Raw genomic sequence first — 22,578 nt, 5'->3', positions numbered from 1 at the left:
ACTAAAGCTTAGTGGGGTAACAAACTAACAACAAGAAATAACGTAGAACCTTATGATATTTTCCACTTTATCGATATACTTATCATCTTTGACCCCCCTAACCAGCCCCTCCAATGCATCAATTGCTAAAAAAATATGGGCAAAGAATATAGGCAAAAAGTCAGAAACAGCTAGCTTTCTTATAGCGTTTCCCACGTCTTTTTCTATCTTTTCTTACCTAAAGATTTTCTTATAATCAATCTAAAAACCATATAAAAAATATGGAAGAACAATTCAATGTCTGCTGTAATGCATTCATTTGTTTAGGCCAATTACAGGTAGACCCCACACCCACGTGTCAGATACTCACATACCAGAATTGATGGCAAGGCGTTATCGTATTAAAAATGATTTCTGTTATTTTATGAGAAATGGACGGTTGTTCTATCCACTAAACTTGTTCAAACATAGCACTAATTTGCACCAACTACCTCAATCATAATATCAGTGACAATTTCCACAACTACTCCGTTGTGATTTATGCATATAAAAATTATGTCATGGATACAGGAAAAGTGATGATATTACTGAAAAATGTTGTCCATAATACAAGTGAAATTCCCCATCCAAATGCGAAAGAGGAAACAAATTGGTAGCATGAAATTAATATTATCATCCAAAGCAATAAAAAGTAGTACATAACATTATTTTTACACTCTTAGAGGTACATACAGATTAGAATCGACCTGATCAAAATGCCAAAAAAAATCAACATTAAGTAAAATGAATAAGGTAAGAAAGAAAATCCAAATATGACTACCTGCTTGATCAGACACCAGAAAGCATATTGCCTTACCGAAATCCAGCGGCCGGTGGCAAATGCAATAACTTGTGATTTTTTAACGTCCTTTCGGGTTCATAATCTGTGAGAATACAGCACTAGGTGTCAACCCATCAGAGTCTTCACTTGCTAGACTCCGGCCGCCTATGCTCATACTCATTCCACTGCTCCTTGAGTCCGTGACATTGCCATCAAAACCCAGTGATGCATCAGGATCTTTCTTCCCTTTATAGGGTACGAATGGCTCCTCCTCAATGCCCGTTCCTCCGATACCTTCACCACTTTCCTCTGCACTCTCTTGTAGCTGTAAAGCAAACTCAAGGTTCCACAGCACATCACCCATAGATGGCCTCTCAATGCTCTGATCAGCCACACACTTCATTGCAGTCTCAGCAAACTTGTTGAAGCATTCTGGCGCAATCTTTCCCTTCAGATAAGGATCAAGTATCTGATCAAGAATACCTTTCTTGTGGCAGTGTGCAGCCCACTCTGCCAAGCTCACTTGCTCCTTTGGAAGTGTTGGGTTCAATGCTGGCCGAGCACACAAGGTCTCAAAAAGAACAACCCCGAATGAGTAAACATCCGATTTGTCAGTCAGTTGCTGCCGCCTGAAGTACTCTGGATCTAGATACCCAAAACTACCCTTAACAACAGTGCTTACATGCGTGTTATCCAAAGTAGGACCTGTTTTTGACAACCCAAAATCAGAAACCTTTGCAACCCACTTCTCATCCAAGAGAATGTTAGTTGTCTTAACATCTCGGTGGATGATAGTGTGCTTGGCACCAGTATGGAGATAGTGTAAACCGCGTGCAGCTCCAATGCATATCTCAAGCCTTTGCTTCCAAGGCAGAGGAGGTTTTTGGGTCTTGTAAAGATGCTCCCGCATCGTTCCATGAGCCATGTAGTCATAAACAAGAATCATTTCACAGTTCTCTTCACAATAGCCAATCAATGAAACAAGGTGGCGGTGACGAAGTTTTGACAGCATTTCAATCTCAGTTTGGAACTCATGTACCCCTTGCTCAGAGAGTGGGTTCCCACGCTTGATTGCTACTTGGGTTGCTCCACCATCAATTTCTCCCTTGTAAACTTTACCAAAACCTCCAACCCCAAGAAGTAGAGCCTCGTCAAAGTTCTTGGTGGCAGCCTTGATCTCAGAAAATGAGAAGTGGCGGCAAAGGTTCGAAGGAAGTGAGGACGCATAACTTCCTGTAGTATTTGTTTTGGCAGAACCAGCAGAATGTGAATTTCCATACAGAGAAAGTGGAAGCCACCCAGAAGGACCATCGCTTGCACTTGAGTCTTTCCCATGCCGGCGACGGGAAGCAACAATAAGAAAGAAACCAAGAACAAGGGCTAAGAAAATTCCACCACTAACACATCCAATGATAATTGCTTTCTGATTCTTTGTTTTACCACCACCAGATGATGGTCTAGCCCTTGTTGGGTCAATTACATCCTGTTTAGGAGCAGGGATAGGATTTGGCCCAGCAAGATTACCATTTGTACCATTAACTTTGAATATCTCTACTCCATTCAAGATTGCATCATAATAATTGGGCTTGGAAGATTGGTCTGGATGCAGCGCAAGCCACATATCCTGCTGCGGGCTTCCATTTGGAACAAGAACCACAAAATCCTTATAAACCGCAACCCCATCTTGCTCATTTGCCCAGGCAATAACATCTGCACCTGGCTGAGCAGTTTGATTATAAAGGAAGATATCAAACACTCTTTGATTAATCTTAGTTACATTTCCCTGAATTTCGCAGAAATGAAGCCTAACAAGGTAAGAGAATCCGGAATCAACTGAGAAAATCCAAGTCAAATTGTAATTGAGATTGGTTTCAGGATTTGGCCCCATTGATCTAGCAGTGCTGTAGACATCAGTTGGTGCAACATAAGTAGGCATGTCCGGAGGATACTGGATTTTCATGTTGTTATCAGCAGAATATGAAACCCCAAAGGCAGCTCCATAGAGGTATGGCAAGTCATCGGCCCAGGACCTATAAAGACCCGTATCATGGGAGGGTGAAATATCATTTCCACCCACATTCAACCGATAAACATTCTCAAGTGCAGTGGTGTTATCAATGTAGAAAAAAGTACCCGTACCCACAATCGGCAGAGTTCCATCTGTGGAACTGTAAATATCAGGCATTGACACAATCTCAATGCCATTCACAAACGCATACGCCCTTGGAGCTTTGGTAGATGGGACGAAACTTATATCCAATGTTGCACCCTCAACATTGATTGAATACTCCTTCACAAGAAATGCTTCAAAATTCAATGCTTCTGTAGTTTGTGCAGCACTGAAGTTGTTAAGGAGAGTATAAGGCCCGGCAGTGACAGAGAAAACACCATCAGATGCATTTAAGCCCGCATAGGAAGCCGCATAAAAGTGAAGACGGACAAATTTACGACCAGCAACAACCGGAATACTATATGTGAAATTCGAGGGAAAAACCCGTGCAGTCATATAAGGGACTGTCGGGACTGAAGGGTCCTGAGTAGCAGCTGGGGATGTGGTGGATTTCCCATTTGCTGACAGATACTTAGACCCAATATCCGTGGTCCATTTCCGACCACCGCTATCGGTATTATCAGTACCCCCACAGCTTAGGAGGATTTTCTCAGCTGGTACATAATCGACAGCTAGAGTAACATGAATTGTAAAGACCAAGAAAAGAATAATGGGTATAGATATAGACACAAAACCAAGTCTATAAGTGCTCTTCATTGACACAAAATTCAAAAGCATTTTTCTTGATTTAGAAAGATCTTGAATCACTCAGAGCAAACAAAACGCATACGACTAAAGAAATTGAGTACCAAAGCTCGGGGCTTAACAACTATTAACACAAAGATCCGAGTTTTTTAACACCCAAATCAAGATCAGATTTGAGCTAACAATAAGACGACACGATTTTGCGACAAAACCCCACTAAAGTTCCAGATCCACATACCCAATTAGCTAAAAAGGAAGAAACTTTAACAAGCTTGAAGACACAGCATAGATTAAACGAAATTCTACTAGGATTGAAGCAAATGCAAGACACAGAATACAAACTTGAGCACCAAGATTGAACTGAAAGATTTCAACTTTCAAGCCATTTAAGCTGAGAAGAAAGACTACGTGGGGGTTGAAACTTGAGAGAGTTTACCTTCTAGACCAGAAGCTGAGAGACTCAGTGAATTGAACCGGACGTCTTGGGGTTCTAGAGCTTTGTGTTTCAAGGTTGGTAAAAATAGCTTTGAAGCAAAAGCAGAAGCTTAAATAAAAGCAAAGTTTGCGTTTTTATATAGTCAAACTTAATTCTTACTGTTTATTAGATATTAGTCCTTAAAAATTTAAGATTGAGGCCATTTGTGTAGCTGTGCAGTGAGGTTTTGAAATGACTGATGTGACCCTGAAGAAGATACCGTAATTACTAAATTGCCATTTGGTAGTTGATGACAGATCACTGAGGAAGTGATCACAGAAGGGAAACGCGTTAAAGAGGACAATGGGTTAACGTGGTTTTACGTGTTTCGGACAGCTGCCTTTAGTGCCCTTTGTTTTTTTATTTATTATTGTAGTTTGGTCTGAGACGTGAGTTTTTTTCTTTTTTTCTTTTTTGGAGAATCGAGACGTGAGTTGTTTTGCCCTTTTAATTGTTTCTTTTTCTTTTTTAGATGATTATATGGTGGGGCTAGCTGTATCTGGGCCGTCAATTTGAGAAGGTTAAGGTGGGTCCTATTGCTAGAGAATAGAGATGGATACATCGCAACTCCAATATGTATAAATAGTTTAAAGCGTAGTTCTGCCATGAATTAAGGTGGTCGCCGTCTTTGTGGGGACCACCGGAGTAATGACATGTGTGCAGCCAAGTGGTCTTAGCGCTAGTGGTGAACAGTTGTACGGGACAATCATCAAATGTATGATGGCGTGTTAATACAAAAAAAGGTTAACAAAAAAAGTTAATACAAAAATTGTCACTAACTACAAAAATTGTTGAGGTGGTAGGAAGGGATCGAGTTAGGAATGCTCTCTTTAGACTTTGGGACCTCACTAGTTTGGGCCCAAGCCCCATTTGAGATGTCGAATCGGGCTCACGACCTGATTCTCATCAAATAGGACACCAAATCAAGGGAGGTTCGATTTGGTGCTCATAATCACAATTAATTTATATAAAGGGCTTGCTATAATCCGTAATGGGAGATTTGAATAAGAACCAAACAACCTTTTCTTGATGAAACAGTATTTAAGATTTTATTTGTCTCACTTTTTTATTACATTCCTTAGAAGTTATCTCTCTTCTCTCCTACAATCTCGAAAAATGCCATCCCCCTTCTTCTATCCATCCTTTCTTTTTTATACTCCCCCTCCCCTGTTTTCATCCTTATCCATTACTTTATTTGCCTCATTTTCTTCTCTAACATGAGCTTTAGCATGTGCTGTCCTTATTTAGTTGGGTAGCATTTTGTCTCATCAAACTCTTTTTTTCTCAAGGTTGTGATGAACAAAGACTTTTAGGGCTTCTTGTCTTTTTCTGATAAGTTATCTATAGCATTAAATGCAAGTATGTTAGGTGGATTGTTGTAGATCTATTAGGAAGATCTAGAAAGCATCCTCGGATATCCGCGTACATGTCGAAACTACTCCCTGGAAGCTTGGAATATGTGTTGATATGGGGCAATATGGTCGAAGTGTTTCATCTCATATGGTTTCCGTGGTTATTCAAGAACGGATCCAAGATAGGGGATTCAGTTGAATTGGAGTCCGAGGCTTAGGTAGTTTGGAGAAGTTTTCGTTGACCCCCTGATTTCCTTTGGTTCATATTTCGAGGTATGTACCCTATGGAGAGATTTTTTGTCTTAGAAAGGTACATTTTGGGCCTGTTTAAACCTTTGACTTAATGCATATTAGGGCCTTACAAGTCACTTCCCCCCAAAACCAATTTAACACCAACCTTTATCTTGACATTTTTAAACAAAAAGAAAAAACTCAATAACAAACTAATTTGATCTAAAATTTGAAGGAAAAAAAATCCAACCACGAAAATTAGTAATTTATTGATCTTAAATCTTAAAAAAAAGAAAATTAAGTAAACAGTAAAGTGTAGACACTAAAAGACAATTAAGTGTGAGGTAGTGGAAGTGATGTGTGGGATAGTGGAGAGTGAAGACATTTTTTTTTTTTTTTTTTTAATGATTGTATTGTTGTGTTGAATTTTTAATAGAGTAATGTAAAAGACACAACAAAATTCTTCCTAATGAATTAGAAAGACCAATAAGTTTTCAAAGTTGATTTGAATTGTTAAATAAATGAATTGAAAAGAGTAAACATAAAAACTAATAAATAATAAATAAAATTATTCTAATTAATAATAATTAAATTTTACTTAACAACAATAATTAATAACTTTATTATAGTAGGGATTTCTAAGATACCTAAAATTTATCTTTTAAGAGAACTCATGTTGACTTGGGAAAATATTATTTCGGATCATGGGTTATTGCTTATGAGAAAAGATCTATCTCATTATCCTAATGATCAAGATGAAATTAAAAAAAAAAAAATTACAAAGAGGTTATTGTCAACATTTTCAACATGAATTTGAATGGATCTTGTAGAGAGTGAAATTTTCTACCAATCACCAATTGCAATGTTAGACTACTAAATTCATGTAGTACATTTAAAGCGGCTAATTACAAAAAGCCAAGTATTATTTAGTGGGTGTCGCTATCATTATTCAGAGACCAATGACAATATTCCAAGTGCCAAAGAATAAAAATTACAAAGAACACTTGAGAACCAATCAAAGGTTAGCATGTGTTAATTTAAATAACATAAGCAGTCTAATTAAAACCTGCCATGTGTTATTTTAAATTAAAGCACTACAGCTAATCAAATAATGTCATGTGTCCCTTGGAGGATAAGACATAAAGTCCCTCCATTTAAATTATGATACATGTGATAGCCAATTACGTGTCATCACACCTCTCCAAGACTCCTATAAATAGAGACCCTTCTCAGTCTTATAAGGGATTTGAACACATTCAGAAGTTTCGAAGCTCTATTGGAACCAAGCTCCAAAGCCTCCAAGAACTTCAACCTTTGAATCTTAACAACATTCGAAGAGAAAATCATTCAAGTCATCTTCCAAGATCTCAAAGTGCATTGGAATCAAGTCCAAAAGTGTTCAGAAACTTCAAAAGATTGCAAGTTAGTGAAGGTCTACGGATTCAAGTCTCCAAAGCCGTGAAGAACTTCCACTACAATCTTCGAAGACAAAGAATATTCAAAGAACACGAAGAACATTCATCCAAATCATTCTTACAAGTCTCAAAGTTCTACTGGAATCAAGCTTCAAAGCCTCTAGAAACTTCAAAGACTTCGATCCATCAAAACTTCATCGGATTCAAGCTCTAAAGCCCTAAAGAACTTTCACCATAAATCTTCGAAGATCAAGAACATTCGAAGAACCCACAAAGAACATGGCGAAGAACAAGAAATCTCTAACAAGCACATAGCCAAAGATTCATCACTATTTCATTTTAAAGATCTTTCAATTCACTTTTCAATCCAAGTGGAGCACATCTTGTGTTCGAGTCAAGACTACATCGAAGCAATATTTGAATTGAAGACTTTCTAAGGAGATCGAATCAGAAGATTATTCTATTGTATTAGAATCTAAACATAGAGAATTGTACCTACAAATTCATCAATACAAAATTACACTTGTGAAACATATTCACTTGTTTAATTTTCAAATTTGAGATTTTGTGTTTACAGATCCCTCGAAAAATATTCTTGAAACTACCACTACATAAAGAACTAGATTATTACTCTATAGTCTACACTTTTTGAAGTGTCTTAAGCTAAACCACCCCTTTTATATTTATTAAAAAAGAAATTAAAAAAAATCATTTCAAACTTGCCTTATATTATTCCATAAATCAGGTCGAACAAACCAAATCGGTTCAATTTTTTTTGTAAACGAACTAAACATCATTCATTCATTAAAACAGTGAGAGTCAAAATACAAAGCTTCTAAGGCTGGTGGTGGAGATTCTTCCAACCATACAAGTTCACTATCTATTTGACTTGCATACTTAGCCAGATTGGTTTAACTTAAATTTGAACATCTAAAATATTATCTAACTAAATTCAACAATAAATTAATATAACCTAAACAATTTTTTTTTTTTTTTTTATAGAAGAATATATACACTAACTAAATTATCATGAGGATTCATAATGTTCAACCAATTTTTTTTTTTAAACGTTTTAAAATGTTTTACGTCACATAACTTCTGACCATCCTAAAAATTGTTTAGAACCAAAACACTACCTAAATTGGTATTATTTTTGAGTCAATAAAATAAATAATAGGGATATTTTAGAAAATTTTTATGAAAGATAATTACAACATGCTGCTAACCTCGCAGCTTGAACCCTTTCCCCCCCTAGACCCCCAAGCACTTTGTGCATGGGGAGGTGCCAATTCATAGGAGAATCCGAGTACTTAAGATATAAAATCCAACTCTCACAAAACCATAGTAGGTTTACAATTTTAAACCAAACCCCCATTTTTTTTTTTTTTTGGTCTAGTGTCATTATTTTTCTTTCTTTTTCTTTTATTTTTTTTTTGGGATAAGTTTGTTTTGAAGATATAGATTAGTGGGAAAATGTCCTATTTTGTAGGCATTTTAAGTGGAGTTTGAGATATATTTTTACTGGGTTGTCCTCAAGTTTTTACCTTGTTAAACGTAAGGTTTAAGGGTGAAAGTTCAAAAACGTGTACAAAAACACTTTTGAACGTTTAGACCCCCAAAAACCAATTTAATCAACACACGCAATATGTTAAACAACTAGTGTGCGGAAACTTAACATATGCTATAATATGGAATTGATTAAACAACTATCTAAGCCACAACAAAATAAACCACAGCAGATAATGTAAAGGCAGAGATAGAGAGGAAGGAAGATGCAAACACAGAGATAACACCCGGATGTGTTATCGAAGAGGAAACCGAAGACCTCGGCGAAAAACCTCTCCGCCGCCCTCCAAGCGGTAATCAATCCACTAGAAAATACAGTTGGGATACAAGGACAGCAATAGACCCTCCAAGCCTAATCTACCCAATGCACCTAAACCCTCCAAGCTTCTTGCTCCAACGAGGTTGCGCCGAACCTTTTTCTTTTCTAGCTTTCCGGATTCCGCTACTACACCGTAGCATCAACCAATGAAGATTGGCTCCTTCCTAACTGCTTCCCAGAACTCCAAACGTCTGTCTCACAGAGATGATAATGGTGAGAACCAGGTTTGGTATAATGCCTCTCAAGGATTTGACAATGGAGAGGAAGAGAGTGAGGGAATTTGATGAGACTCTAAGGTAGAGATTGTGGGTGAAACAATCTGGTTTTTCTTTAGGGTTTCTCTCTCAAAATTCTCTCTGGAAGCTCTCTTTCAATCGTGGGTTAAAAGGGTATTTATACTGGAGTGAAGAGGAATGCGAAACGTCAGGTTTTTCCAAAACAGGGGTGGCTCGCGGCTTGACCTCACGGCTTGACCAAGTCGCGAGATCCAGTCGCGAGTTAACCGTATGGCCAGTTGTCCTGTTTTGTTCTGTAGTGCTCCAGCTAGCATGACTGTTCATCTTCCAGCATGCTTGGCACGTGTGCATCTTCTGGCGGGTTGAAGCCGCGAGTCCACCCGCGAGTCCCAGCCGCGACACTCTGTTTTCTTGCACACTCTTGAGCAATCTTCACACTATCTCACTCACTACCCTTACAACAATCCCACCTAAATACAGGGTTACTAAATGCTGAATTACAAGCAAATTTGGCACGGAATAAAGCCAATTAGATGGTTGAATAAATTCAACCTTACAATCTCCCCCTTTGGCTATTCCGTGACAAAACCCTAAAACAGACTCTAGACTTAACATGTGAGTTGGGAACAGTTGAACAAAACTCACTCACACCTAACTCTAGAAGCTGTGAAGCACTTGAATCATATGAACATAAACTCCTGAAACACAACAATACACCATGATCATTGTAAGCAGAAAATTATTAATGCATATGAAACAGGCAATATGAGATCAAGCAAAGATGGAGTTAATAAACAAACCATGGCTTGATCAACCAAGTGAACATCACAAGGTAGTGATCACAGTGCTCATTCACACTTGGAATGAACACAAGAACATACAAGTTAACAAGCACAAGGCAAGACACTTGTATGCTCAACACTCAACCAATGCATAGCACACAAGGCATATGCATCTAGGAACAATCCTACAAGGGCACAAGAGTGACAGTACATAAACCAAAATGCAGAACATTTAGATTAAAGTACTGATTTCAACATAGCATAAAGGCTGCACTTAAGCATGGTACATACCATAAAGCCTACAAACTATGCATAAAACAATAACCCTAAAAGCTTACATAAGCATATGGGTACAAACCAACAAATACCTGAATAACATCATCAAACATATATTAAAGATTAACCAAGAGTATATGAAAAGAATTAGAAACAGTTATACACCAAAACACAGTGTATCAAAACCATAAAAACACTAAAATACCCAAATCATAAACATATATAACCACATTACTCCCCCTCAACTAATTACTCCCCCTTAAGAGCTGCTTTTCTGCTTCTCAATCATCAATGAACTTTCTCCCCCTTTTTGACATGGAATGGCCAAAGGGTCACTTGTCATGCTGAGTTGTGAAGCTGTCAAGTGTAGCAGCCAAGACATCAATCTGGTCTTGCATGGATCTCATCCTGTCAGAATGCTCAGTTTGGACTGCCCTGATCCCATCAAGCCTTTCCAGAATGATCTGGAAAGCATCTGGAGGTGTGTCTGCAGAAGTTGAAGCTCTGTGTCTTTTGCCACTTCTCCTAGGTGTTGAAGTTGATGCAAGCCCTGCTGCCTCTGCTTCAGTCTCCATTGGAGCAGCCTCTCCTTCATCACCTTCATCTTCTTCTCCTGGAAGCCTAACACTTATCCTTTTGCAGGTGAGCTTGTTGCTTGCAGAGGGTGTAGACATGGGACTGATGTCTTGAGGGATTGGAACACCCTTATTCCTAAAAATCCTCATAAGCAAACTTGGAAAGATCAATTTAGGCCTAGAGGTTGTTCTAGTCTCATCCACAATGGTGTCATAAATGTGGGAACTTATGTCTATGAAGTTCTTTTCCTTGAGATCCATCAGAAAGACTGCTCTAGCACAGTTGATTGTGGTCAATTTCCTAATGGGATAGAGGTTAAACATCATAATTATTGTAAGGCACCTCATGTCCACTGGAAAGGCAGTGGTATTCAAACATTTCCCTTCTCTCTGCCCACCTATCCTTTGTTGAATAGTTTCAATAGACACACTCCTATCCTTGTAATTGATAAATTCTTCATCATCTAATCCTTCAAGCCCTAATGCATCATCTATGACATGAGCATCTAAGACAAACTCTTTACCCCTCACCCAGCAACTCAATTCATTATCCTTTATCACAGCATTTGAGTAGAATTCCCTAATTAAGGGTTCACACACAACAGGGAAACCACCCAAAAGCTTTTCCCATCCTCTTCCTTCAAAACAACTGGGAATAAAAGTTTGCCTTAAATCTTCCAAATCCACAAATCTCTCTTGAATGATTCCTGCATTCAAGAAGTTATCCTTGTATCTCTCAAAGTGGTGAACTGACCTAAACAATCTAGAATCCATCTTAAGTCTTTTGTCAGCCTTCTTCGCAGTAGATTTCTTCTTCTGAGGTGAAGGAGCCATCTGTGAACAATCAGAAAAGGCCACAACAACATATAGCAATATATGTGCAGAACCAGTCAGAACCATGTAGTAAACAGAGAGAGATATCAACCAGACAAATGAACTTCAAACACTTAAACAGCAAGCTATTTAGTTCAAACATATGGATAAACCAAGCCTAGGATAGGAAACACATGAACAACATGGTGAAACTATCCTGAAGGCAGATAAATGACATTGAGGCAGATAATGGAAAAATGATATGACACTCAAACAAAATATTGATCCAAACAGAAGCTACCCACAGATAGACACACTAGAACATGCAAATCTAGCACAGTAAAACCCACACCCTCAGAACGAACCAATAGAAATCACTCAACAGCTCAAAGATCAGATTGAAATCAAATAAACACTTAGCTAAGCACAAGATGAAGATCAATAATCATATGACAATCATTTAACACAAACTATAGCAACATAAATCACACGCTAAGCAAGAACAAGGAGCAGAGACCGAAACACAAACCCATTTCAAAAACACAATCAAATGCGAAAAATCAAGGGTAAAAGCACAAAATCATGAAGAAAAGAGGGTAAAACAGAAAACCCATACCTGTAACTTGACGATTTTGAGCTACAAGAGTGCAACACAAGAGATTGGAAAAGGGAGCACGGAGTGTTTGGGAGGGAGAGTGTTTAGAGAGAAGATGAACAGTCACAAAAATTCGAGGGAAAAACTGAAAAAGTTTAAAAACTGCTCCTGTTTCTGCAAAACACGCAATTTTCGCGACTGGATTAAGTCGCCACACAGTCGCCAGCTCAAGCCGCCAAAGCACTCAAGAGGAAAATTTTGAAAAATTTTTCTAAGTGTTTTTCGCAACTGGAAGGTCTACCCGCGAGTGAGTCGCGAGCTGAGCCGCGAAAATCTCTGAGTGAATCTCGCGACTGGACCTTCCACTCGCGAACAAGTCGCCAAAACTGACCAGCGAAGATGCGACTGAGGCTCGCGACTTGACATACCCGCGACTGAGCCGCCAAAACAGGGCAAAACTGTATTTTTGAAGTTTTCAGATTTTTCCAGCAAAACACTTTCCAAAAACACCTAAAACACTCAAAAATCTTTTTGTGCTTGAATTAACAAAGATTGAGCATGTGAAAACACTTTTTATCAAGTACAATCACACAAATGAATATGACATTTATCGAACATAAACTTGTGTGTTGTGTGTGGATATCAACAATGAGATAGTCCTTTGTCTAATGTGAAGCTTCAATGATCAATTCAACCAAGGCATACACAATTAGCACTAGATCATGTGACCAATCTCAATTATAGAAATATGAATATATGACCTCCCACATAACTTGATAACATAACTTGGAGCTTTTCATTTAACTCCACTTTCAGCCATAACATTTGATCTTTTGAGGCAATCATCTCTCATTGTGAGAGGAATAGTCAACACTTTTCTTTGAAGAACAGGCCTTTGGCCTTTTTGAAAGAAATTTCACTTTTAATATAAGGTCGCTTACCCTTTTTCCTAGTCAAATACTAGAATGTGCGACAGGCTTTTGCAGCTCAATATCTCTTTTCATTTGGAGATTTACATTTAATGAGCTCTTTTTAGCAAAACAAAAAATAAAAAATGGGAAGAGATATAGACACAAGTCTATGCATGTTTCAAGATCAACATAACCATTCACTAATCATTCATGACAAGCTTGAAGATCTATTTACAACAATCACATAGATTTCCAGATTTTTCCCACAGTGATATGAGTGCATGAAAACAAGCAATGCTCGAAAATGCACAAAGCCATTAGCACAAAGGTACAAGGCAAAACGAGTTTTAAGACAAAACTCAACAAAGTCAATCAAGCCTTTTTGATTTTCAAATTTTTATGTAATTTTTGGATTTTTGACTCAAGAAACAAAAAGACTGATAAAACACAATTAAGAAATATTCACAAGAAGACAAATCAAGCAACCAAGAACAAACCCAACAAGCATACCAAACAAACATAGTCACAAAGCATAGGAAGTATTAATGCATGGACATGTTGTAATGCTTATGCATGAGTACCCCTTTTCACCCACACGTCACTTGCGTTTGGGGTGATTTCCTTAAAGGATTGGGTACGGGAGTTAGGGCTTTCAAACCTTCGTGAGAAGCTTTCCAAGCAGTTGGTGAATGCACCAATCATCTTCATCACGTTCATCATTCCGGGATCTCCATTTTGCTCTCTAGGTTGATCCCCTGCCCAAGTTCTCCTATCAATTCTTGGTCCTCCTGACCTTTGAGGAGTAGCACTGTTCTTTGCTCTCAGCTTTTGGCAATTTGGTCGGGTGTGCCCTTGAAGTCCACAATAATGGCACACATACATTCCTCTAGGACCTTTTTGTGGTCGTGGACGTGACTTGGCACGAGACTCAGACCTGCCCACATACTGATTACGATGATTCAGCATCCGTTGGTCCACCACATTCTTCTTCTCCTCCACCTCGAGCTTCACACCAATAGGGTCAGCTACAACTGGATCTTTGGCCTTCACAAACTTCACTTCTTTAGTGACATTTCCAGTTGAGCTACTTCCTCCGGTAAATCCCAGTCCGGATTTGTCTGAAAAGCTCTTCTGAGATGATATAACATCATCTAGCTTCTTGGTGGTGACCCTCTCTATTTTTGCATTTGCTTGAACAACCTCACTTTCAAGAAATCTCACTTTAGTGTAAGCTTCGGAGAGCTCACCATTCAAAGTTTCAATCTCGCATTTGGCCTCCCTATACCGGATTAGGAGACTTTTGTAGTCCTCCTCAGCCTTCTTCATCTTTCTCACAGCAGCCTTGGCCACCCTCGTGTATTCACCAGACTTCTCCAAAAGTGAGTTGTAATTTTCTTGAAGAGTTGCTGTGCTTTCTTCTTCTTCAGCTTCTGATTCTTCAACAATTCCTAGTGATTCATCATCACTATGTTCTCCAAGGTCTTGTACAAGCAAATTTAACTCATTCGACGACTCAACATGAGCAATAGTCATGAAAGCTGAATAGTTCCCTTCTCCATCACAGCTCTCTTCAGATTCTGAGTCGGACGAGTCTGAATCACTCAAGGTCGTGGCATACACCTTGCCTTTCGATTTCAAATAATTAGGACATTCCTTCTTGAAGTGTCCATGCCCGTTGCATTCAAAACAAGTGACATCTTGTGTGGATTGGGATTCTTTTCCATCTTTCCTTTTGAAATCCCTCTTCTCCCTTCCAGAATTTTGGAATTTTCTCTTATCATCAAATTTTCCATTGTTTTTGAATTTCAAAAACTTCTTGAAATTTTTAACAAGATAGGCTACATCCTTGTCCACCATATCTTCTCCCGATGAGCCTTGATCTTCCACCTTCTCCTTAGTGGTCTTTAGAGCAAGGGATTTACCCTTCCGTTGATTTGGCAGCGACATCTCATAGGTCTGTAGAGAACCAACCAGCTCCTGCACCTTGATGTCGTCAAGATCCTTGCTCTCTTCAATAGCTGTCACCTTAGCACGAAAACTTTCCGGCAATGATCGAATGATCTTCCTCACAATCTTTGAGTCCTCCATCTTCTCCCCCAAGTTAAACTTACTGACAACCACTTCATTTAACTTCCCATAGAAAGAGTCGAAAGACTCATCCTCACTCATCTTGAGCTCCTCAAACCGAGTGGTCAGCATTTGTAACTTGGTATCTTTTACTTTCTTCGTGCCTTCATAAGTTGTTTCCAGAATCTCCCATGCATCTTTGGCAATGGTAATGTGAGAAATCCTGTGAAATTCATCTGGAGACACACCACAGAAAATAGCATTTAGTGCTTTACTGTTAGCATTAGATGCAGCAAGTGCTGCCTTATCCCATGTGGATTTGGCTGCCTCAGGTTTGGTCCAACCAATCTCAACAGCATCCCACACGGATTCATCAATAGAGCATAAAAAAGCTCTCATACGAACCTTCCAAAATGCATAATTACTTCCATCAAAATATGGAGGTGCATTAAGGGATTGGGACCTATCCATCTCAAAAAGGGAGTCAAGGATCACACAATGGTAATGAAACCAAACAGATGTGTACCCGCTCTGATACCAATTGAAAGTTCAAAAATGTGTACAAAAACACTTTTGAACGTTTAGACCCCCAAAAACCAATTTAATCAACACACGCAATATGTTAAACAACTAGTGTGCGGAAACTTAACATATGCTATAATATGGAATTGATTAAACAACTATCTAAGCCACAACAAAATAAACCACAGCAGATAATGTAAAGGCAGAGATAGAGAGGAAGGAAGATGCAAACACAGAGATAACACCCGGATGTGTTATCGAAGAGGAAACCGAAGACCTCGGCGAAAAACCTCTCCGCCGCCCTCCAAGCGGTAATCAATCCACTAGAAAATACAGTTGGGATACAAGGACAGCAATAGACCCTCCAAGCCTAATCTACCCAATGCACCTAAACCCTCCAAGCTTCTTGCTCCAACGAGGTTGCGCCGAACCTTTTTCTTTTCTAGCTTTCCGGATTCCGCTACTACACCGTAGCATCAACCAATGAAGATTGGCTCCTTCCTAACTGCTTCCCAGAACTCCAAACGTCTGTCTCACAGAGATGATAATGGTGAGAACCAGGTTTGGTATAATGCCTCTCAAGGATTTGACAATGGAGAGGAAGAGAGTGAGGGAATTTGATGAGACTCTAAGGTAGAGATTGTGGGTGAAACAATCTGGTTTTTCTTTAGGGTTTCTCTCTCAAAATTCTCTCTGGAAGCTCTCTTTCAATCGTGGGTTAAAAGGGTATTTATACTGGAGTGAAGAGGAATGCGAAACGTCAGGTTTTTCCAAAACAGGGGTGGCTCGCGGCTTGACCTCGCGGCTTGACCAAGTCGCGAGATCCAGTCGCGAGTTAACCGTATGGCCAGTTGTCCTGTTTTGTCCTGTAGTGCTCCAGCTAGCATGACTGTTCATCTTCCAGCATGCTTGGCACGTGTGCATCTTCTGGCGGGTTGAAGCCGCGAGTCCACCCGCGAGTCCCAGCCGCGACACTCTGTTTTCTTGCACACTCTTGAGCAATCTTCACACTATCTCACTCACTACCCTTACAACAATCCCACCTAAATACAGGGTTACTAAATGCTGAATTACAAGCAAATTTGGCACGGAATAAAGCCAATTAGATGGTTGAATAAATTTAACCTTACAAAGGGTATTTCTAAATTACATAAAAGTCCAGTTCAAAGAGGAGAATCTCTTTATAGATAGTATAGATAAGTGTATAGAGCCTATAGGCTACTTTAAGAGTTGGACTTACACTTATAAAACTTTTATCTACCATTCTCATTGTCCTTAATTACTTGACCAAAACCCCCTAGAAAAAAAAAAATTCTCAAAAGGATTCCCTCCTTGGTTTTGTCTCACATTGCTAAAATGAGAGTTAGGTGTTGTTCTATAAGTGTCAAAGCTATGTTTTCCAAAAAAAAAAAAAAAAAAGGAGTTGGGCTTACACTAATAAGGTTTTACTGCTACTACTATTACCAATTGGGCTGACTATAATCCATCTTTGAAACCCAACCCAAAAAGCGAAGAATGTTATGGTTAAACGTCGCCATTTTAGATATGTTTAAGTTATCATAGAAAGCTCAGTGAATTCACAGTCAAGTTCACACATCCAAGGAACTTGAACTCCACGACCAGACAAGAAAGAGAACTCAACTCAACGATATTGCTATTGTAGTTCATTACACAAGCATTGAAATGACAATCAATCATGACCCATAACAAGGTTTCACTTTCTTACTTTCTCTCTTAACGCAAATGTTGTCTTTGCTATATTAGTTTATGTTGTCCCCATTAAGATTTTCATATAAATTAATTCTTTAGATAACCCAATAATATATTTTTTTTCCCTGTTTAAATTTGTATTTTTTTTGCAGATTGCTTTGTTTGAAAGAAGAAAAAGAAGAAGGGTCAGGATTTTTCTGATGATTCTGTGGATAAGTTGACTGAGTAGAAAACTTGGGAGGTACACTTCGACTGAACACTACAATTTGTTATGTACGTTTTCCCTTTATCTTAAACCTTAAATATGTATTGAATGTTTGTTCAATTGCTGTTTTACCTGCAAATGCAATGTAGGATTGGGTTCAGCAACAATGATATCACCCAACATACCAAAATTAAGTAACTTTTTATTTGATTGATAATCATATAAAGTGGAAACTATTTTCGCCAATTGCATCAAGCTTAAACTTCATTCTTGCATGCTTGCTCCTGCGAAAGCACACACTAAAATAAGAGGGAAAAATTGATTGGTGGCATATTCGATCAAAACCAACAAAAAGAAAATCCTTTAAACTGTGTGAATTCTCGGTACTTGTGTTGTAGTCATTGGGAGACTTTTTTAGCTCATCTTGAGTAAACAAAAGTAGAAACCTGTAAGTTCAAATCTTCTTGCCTAAACAACAAACCCGACGCAAGTATACTTTTTTTTTTGATAAGTAATCAGAGAAATGATATAAATGAGGAAAAATACAAGTACAAGTAGTTCATGATGATGAACAACAAGAAACAGAAAACACAAACAACAAAAACCAAAGCTAAGGATATTAGAAAGATAAACTAAGGGAAAACATAAACTCTGAAAGAGACGAAGAATCAGTAAAGCCCCAACAACGAGCCCACTCAAAAAGACTACGCTTGCATAAAATCTTTAACTCATCCAACGTCTTCTCCATGTTCTCAAAGGAGCAACGGTTACGTTCCAACCAAACAATCCACATTAAGCACCTTGGAATCAAATTCCAAATATTCGAGTTGTGCTTCCCAAGCCATTGATACCAGCAAGATAACAAACCTGCCGTCGTTCTTGGCATAACCCAATGCACACCAAAAGCCTGAAGCATGAAGGACCATAAAGAATGTGTAACAGGACAATGAAGCAAAAGATGGTCTACCGACTCCCCATCACCACAACACATACAACACCGATTTACCAAAATGCGATCCCTAAGCATGAGATTATCCAAAGTGAGAATCCGATTGTGCGCAGCTGTCCAGAAGAAGAAGGCCACTCGCTTAGGAATCTTTGGTTTCCACGCACCCTTCCAAGGAAAAAAGAAGTTATGATTACCATGAATAGCTTGGTAATACGATCTGATATCAAACTTACCATCCCTTTTGAGCTGCCATCGAAGCGTATCCCTCCTATCCCCTTGAGGAGTACGAGGATGGATAAGGTGAAGAAGAGAGTAAGATGCAGCTAGCTCCCAATCTTCAAAAGCTCTAAAAAACCTTAAGTCCCACACTCTGGAAGTACCTCCTTCCGGAGTCCACAAAACCTCAGAGATGCATGCATCCTTGTCTACTGAACAGACATATAGCTCAGGATAGAGGTTTTTTAGGGTATAGTCTCCAATCCACCTATCATGCCAGAAGCGGATACGAGTGCCTTCACCCACTATAAAAGACAAATGCTTAGAAAAGCTCTCCCACCCTTCATGGATGCTTCTCCAAAGACCACAACCATGAGTCCTCTTGCACACTTTCGTACACCACCCCCCATGACCCTCACCATATTTTGTGGTGATTACTCTCCGCCAAAGATGGGTAACTTCATGCCCAAACCGCCACAACCATTTACCTAATAAAGCTTGATTAAAAGATGCCACACTTCTTATCCCCAAACCACCCAATTTAATAGGTAAACACACTCTATCCCAAGCAACTAAAGGATATTTGAAGCTCCCCTCAGAAGACCCCCAAAGGAAATTCCTCTGAATACATTCCATTCTAGCAGCCACAGCTTTAGGAATCGTGAAAAGAGATAGAAAATACGTTGGAAGACTTGAAAGAGTACTCTTAAGTAATGTGAGCCTACCACCTTTAGACAAATAGAGACGCTTCCACCCTGAAAGATTCTTTCCATCTTCTCCAAAATAGGATTCCAAATCGAAGCAGTCTTAAACGAAGTTCCCAACGGCATTCCAAAATATTTCATGGGCAAACTCCCCACTCTACATTGAAGAATACTAGCCAATTCAGCTATATTATTCACCTCCCCAACAGGAACAATCTCACTTTTCCCAACATTAACCTTTAAATGCTTGAAAACAAGACATCGCCAATCTTATGGACAACAACTGATCCCTAGAGGCATCACAAAATAAGATTGTGTCGTCCGCAAACAACAAATGAGAAATCCGCACACCAACAGAATTCACTGAACCCACAAGAAAACCCCGAATGAGGTTATACTCCTCAGTCTTCTTCAAAATTCTGCTCAAAACCTCCATTATCAAGAGAAACAAAAGAGGGGATAGAGGGTCACCTTGTCTTAACCCACGAGAACTTCCAAAGAAACCTTCAGGGGATCCATTAACTAGGACAGAAAAACGGACAGAAGTAACACAAGCCTTAATCCACCCTATCCATTTCAAACCAAAACCCATCCGGTCCAACAGATAAAACAAAGCCTCCCAGTTAACATGGTCATAAGCTTTTTCAATATCAAGCTTGCAAACCACCCCCGGTAATCGGCTCTTGAGCCTACTATCCAGACACTCGTTTGCAATGAGCACTGAATCTAGAATCTGCCTTCCACCGACAAAAGAATTCTGAGTCTCGGAGATGAGCTTATCCAAAACCGCCCTCAGCCTGTTCGCCAACACCTTGGACAACAACTTGTACACACTGCCCACTAAACTGATAGGGCGAAAGTCCTTAATGTTAACAGCATTACTCTTCTTAGGGATTAAGGTGAGAAAAGAAGCATTCAAGGACCGCTCAAACATAGAGTGCCGATGGAAAAAATCAAAAAACTCCATGACCTCCTTTTCCACAACACCCCAACAATGATGAAAAAAAGCCATGGTGAAACCATCCGGACTAGGGGCTTTATCACCCTCCATCTCCCTTAAGACCTGGAGAACTTCCTCCTTTGTGAACCCCTTCTCTAAGGACAACCTCTCCTCCTCCTCAATACAAGCAAAATCTAAACCATCCATAGAAGGGCGCCCTAAATCAGTTTCCTTATACAGCCCTTGGTAGAAGAGAACTACCTGAGAGCACACCTCTGCCTCATCCTCATAAAGAACACCATCCACCTCGATCTTCTTGATGTGATTAGCATTTCTATGAGAGTTTGCTAATCTATGAAAGAAACGAGTATTATTATCTCCCTCCTTCACATACAAAGCACGAGATTTTTGCCTCCAAGAAATTTCCTCAAGGGAAGCTAACTGTTCAATTTCTCCTTTGAGATGAATACGACGGAGTTGATCCTCACCTGAAAGCCCCAGCATCTCCTCTCTCGCATCTAACCCCAACAATTCAGTCAACAAATTTTTTTTCCTAAGAGCCAAGTCACCAAACTCCTCCCTATTCCATTTTTTTAAGTCAGCTTTCAAAGCCCTCAATTTTTTAGCCAAAATAAATCCTGGTAAACCCACAAAACTGTACCCATTCCACCAATGTTGAACTCTATCAACAAAGCCCTCAGCTTTTAACCACATATTTTCAAATTTAAAGGCACTCCGACCACGTCGAACAACACCAGCTTCCAACAAAAGCGGGCAATGGTCTGAAATAACACGAGGAAGCACCCTTTGGGAAACATTCTCAAAATGTTCCTCCCAATCAAGAGAAACCAAAACCCTGTCAATTCTAGACATAGAGGGAAGACCAGAGTCTCTAAACCAAGTGTAGGAAGCACCCTCTAACGGTAAATCAACTAAAGAATTGCTGTCTATAAAGTCCGAAAAAGCAAACATAGCCAGACTAAACAACTCACAGCCAAGCCTTTCACTTGGGTACCTAATGCAATTGAAATCTCCTACTACGCACCATGCCATGGGCCATCTGGCATGCACTTGAGACAACTCCTCCCACAAAGCAGCCCGCTGACCATCTTCATTGGGGCCACACACACCAGTACAAGTCCAAACAAAGTCATCCACCACCCCTCTCAATAAAACATTGACAGAAAACTGTCCAACAACAATGTCCCATTGTTCGAAAACCCTCTTATCCCAAATCAGCAAGACCCCTCCCGAAGACTGCACCGCGTCCAAAACAGCCTAGTCAATAAAAGGACTCCCCCATAAACTCCGAACAAAAACAAGATCAGTAGAAGATACTTTCGTTTCTTGCAAACAAACAATATCACACTTCCAATCTTTTAGAAGATTCTTGCAAACCTCTCTCTTCCGGGGATTGTTAAGCCCCCTTACATTCCAAGAAAGAAGTCGTATAGTCATTTCCAACTACCAACAGCCCCTGCAGCAGTCGATGAAACTCTGCTCCTACCTCGTGACCATGAATTAGCTGTTCGCTTGGGCACCCCAGCATCAATTACCTTGAGGCACTCCTGTTCCAAAAGGCGAAACAGAGCCAAGCATTGAGCTTCATGTTTCACGATAGGGAACCCCACCATGTATACATTTTGTCCTGTAAGTTGGCATCATGTCTGTGTAGGTGCAAGCCGAAGTTATTAAAAATGTTGATTCTTGGGAGGATATTGATGGCAATATTTTCCTCTCTTCTAGGTTTCTTGTTGGTATATATAGTTGCAATTTTTATGATTGTTAATGATGCTTTGCATAAAGGTTGGATCTTGATGCGATGGTAAGTGTTTTCCGCACAAGTGAAGTGTTGAAGGTTTGAGCGTGGGAAGAAGGTTAGATCCAAAATTAGGAGTAAGGCTGCGTACCACCTACCTCCCCCAAACCCACCAATAAGGGCCTTGTGTACTGAGTATGAACTTTTTGGGATGAAGTTTATTGAATTCCTTTATAACAGTTCTAGAATATAATTATGCTTTTTTACTTATTCGTTTGTTGAAGACTACCAATGGTAGAAAAACCTCTAAATTTTCATTCTGTGCTCATTAGGCACTATGGATATCAGGGTTTTGGTCATTCCTGTCACTTGAAAATGCTTTGACACTTGGGAGTAGAAAACTTTC

At 39.3% G+C, this 22,578-nt stretch overlaps 1 protein-coding gene across 1 annotated transcript; it reads right to left on the bottom strand.

Annotated features, from left to right (window-relative positions):
* Positions 1–592: 592 nt before the first annotated feature.
* LOC126692572 (receptor-like protein kinase FERONIA) lies at positions 593–4,141 on the bottom strand. The gene has a single exon (XM_050388220.1). The coding sequence runs from the start codon at positions 3,585–3,587 to the stop codon at positions 879–881; it is 2,709 nt and encodes a 902-aa protein (XP_050244177.1). The 5' UTR covers positions 3,588–4,141; the 3' UTR covers positions 593–878.
* Between the last annotated feature and the right edge of the window lie 18,437 nt (positions 4,142–22,578).

This window comes from Quercus robur, chromosome 7 (assembly GCF_932294415.1).
Source record: "Quercus robur chromosome 7, dhQueRobu3.1, whole genome shotgun sequence".
NCBI classification, from domain to species: domain Eukaryota; kingdom Viridiplantae; phylum Streptophyta; class Magnoliopsida; order Fagales; family Fagaceae; genus Quercus; species Quercus robur.
The sequence above is the reverse complement of the archived record's forward strand: the minus strand, read 5'-3'. Positions and strand labels throughout refer to the sequence as shown.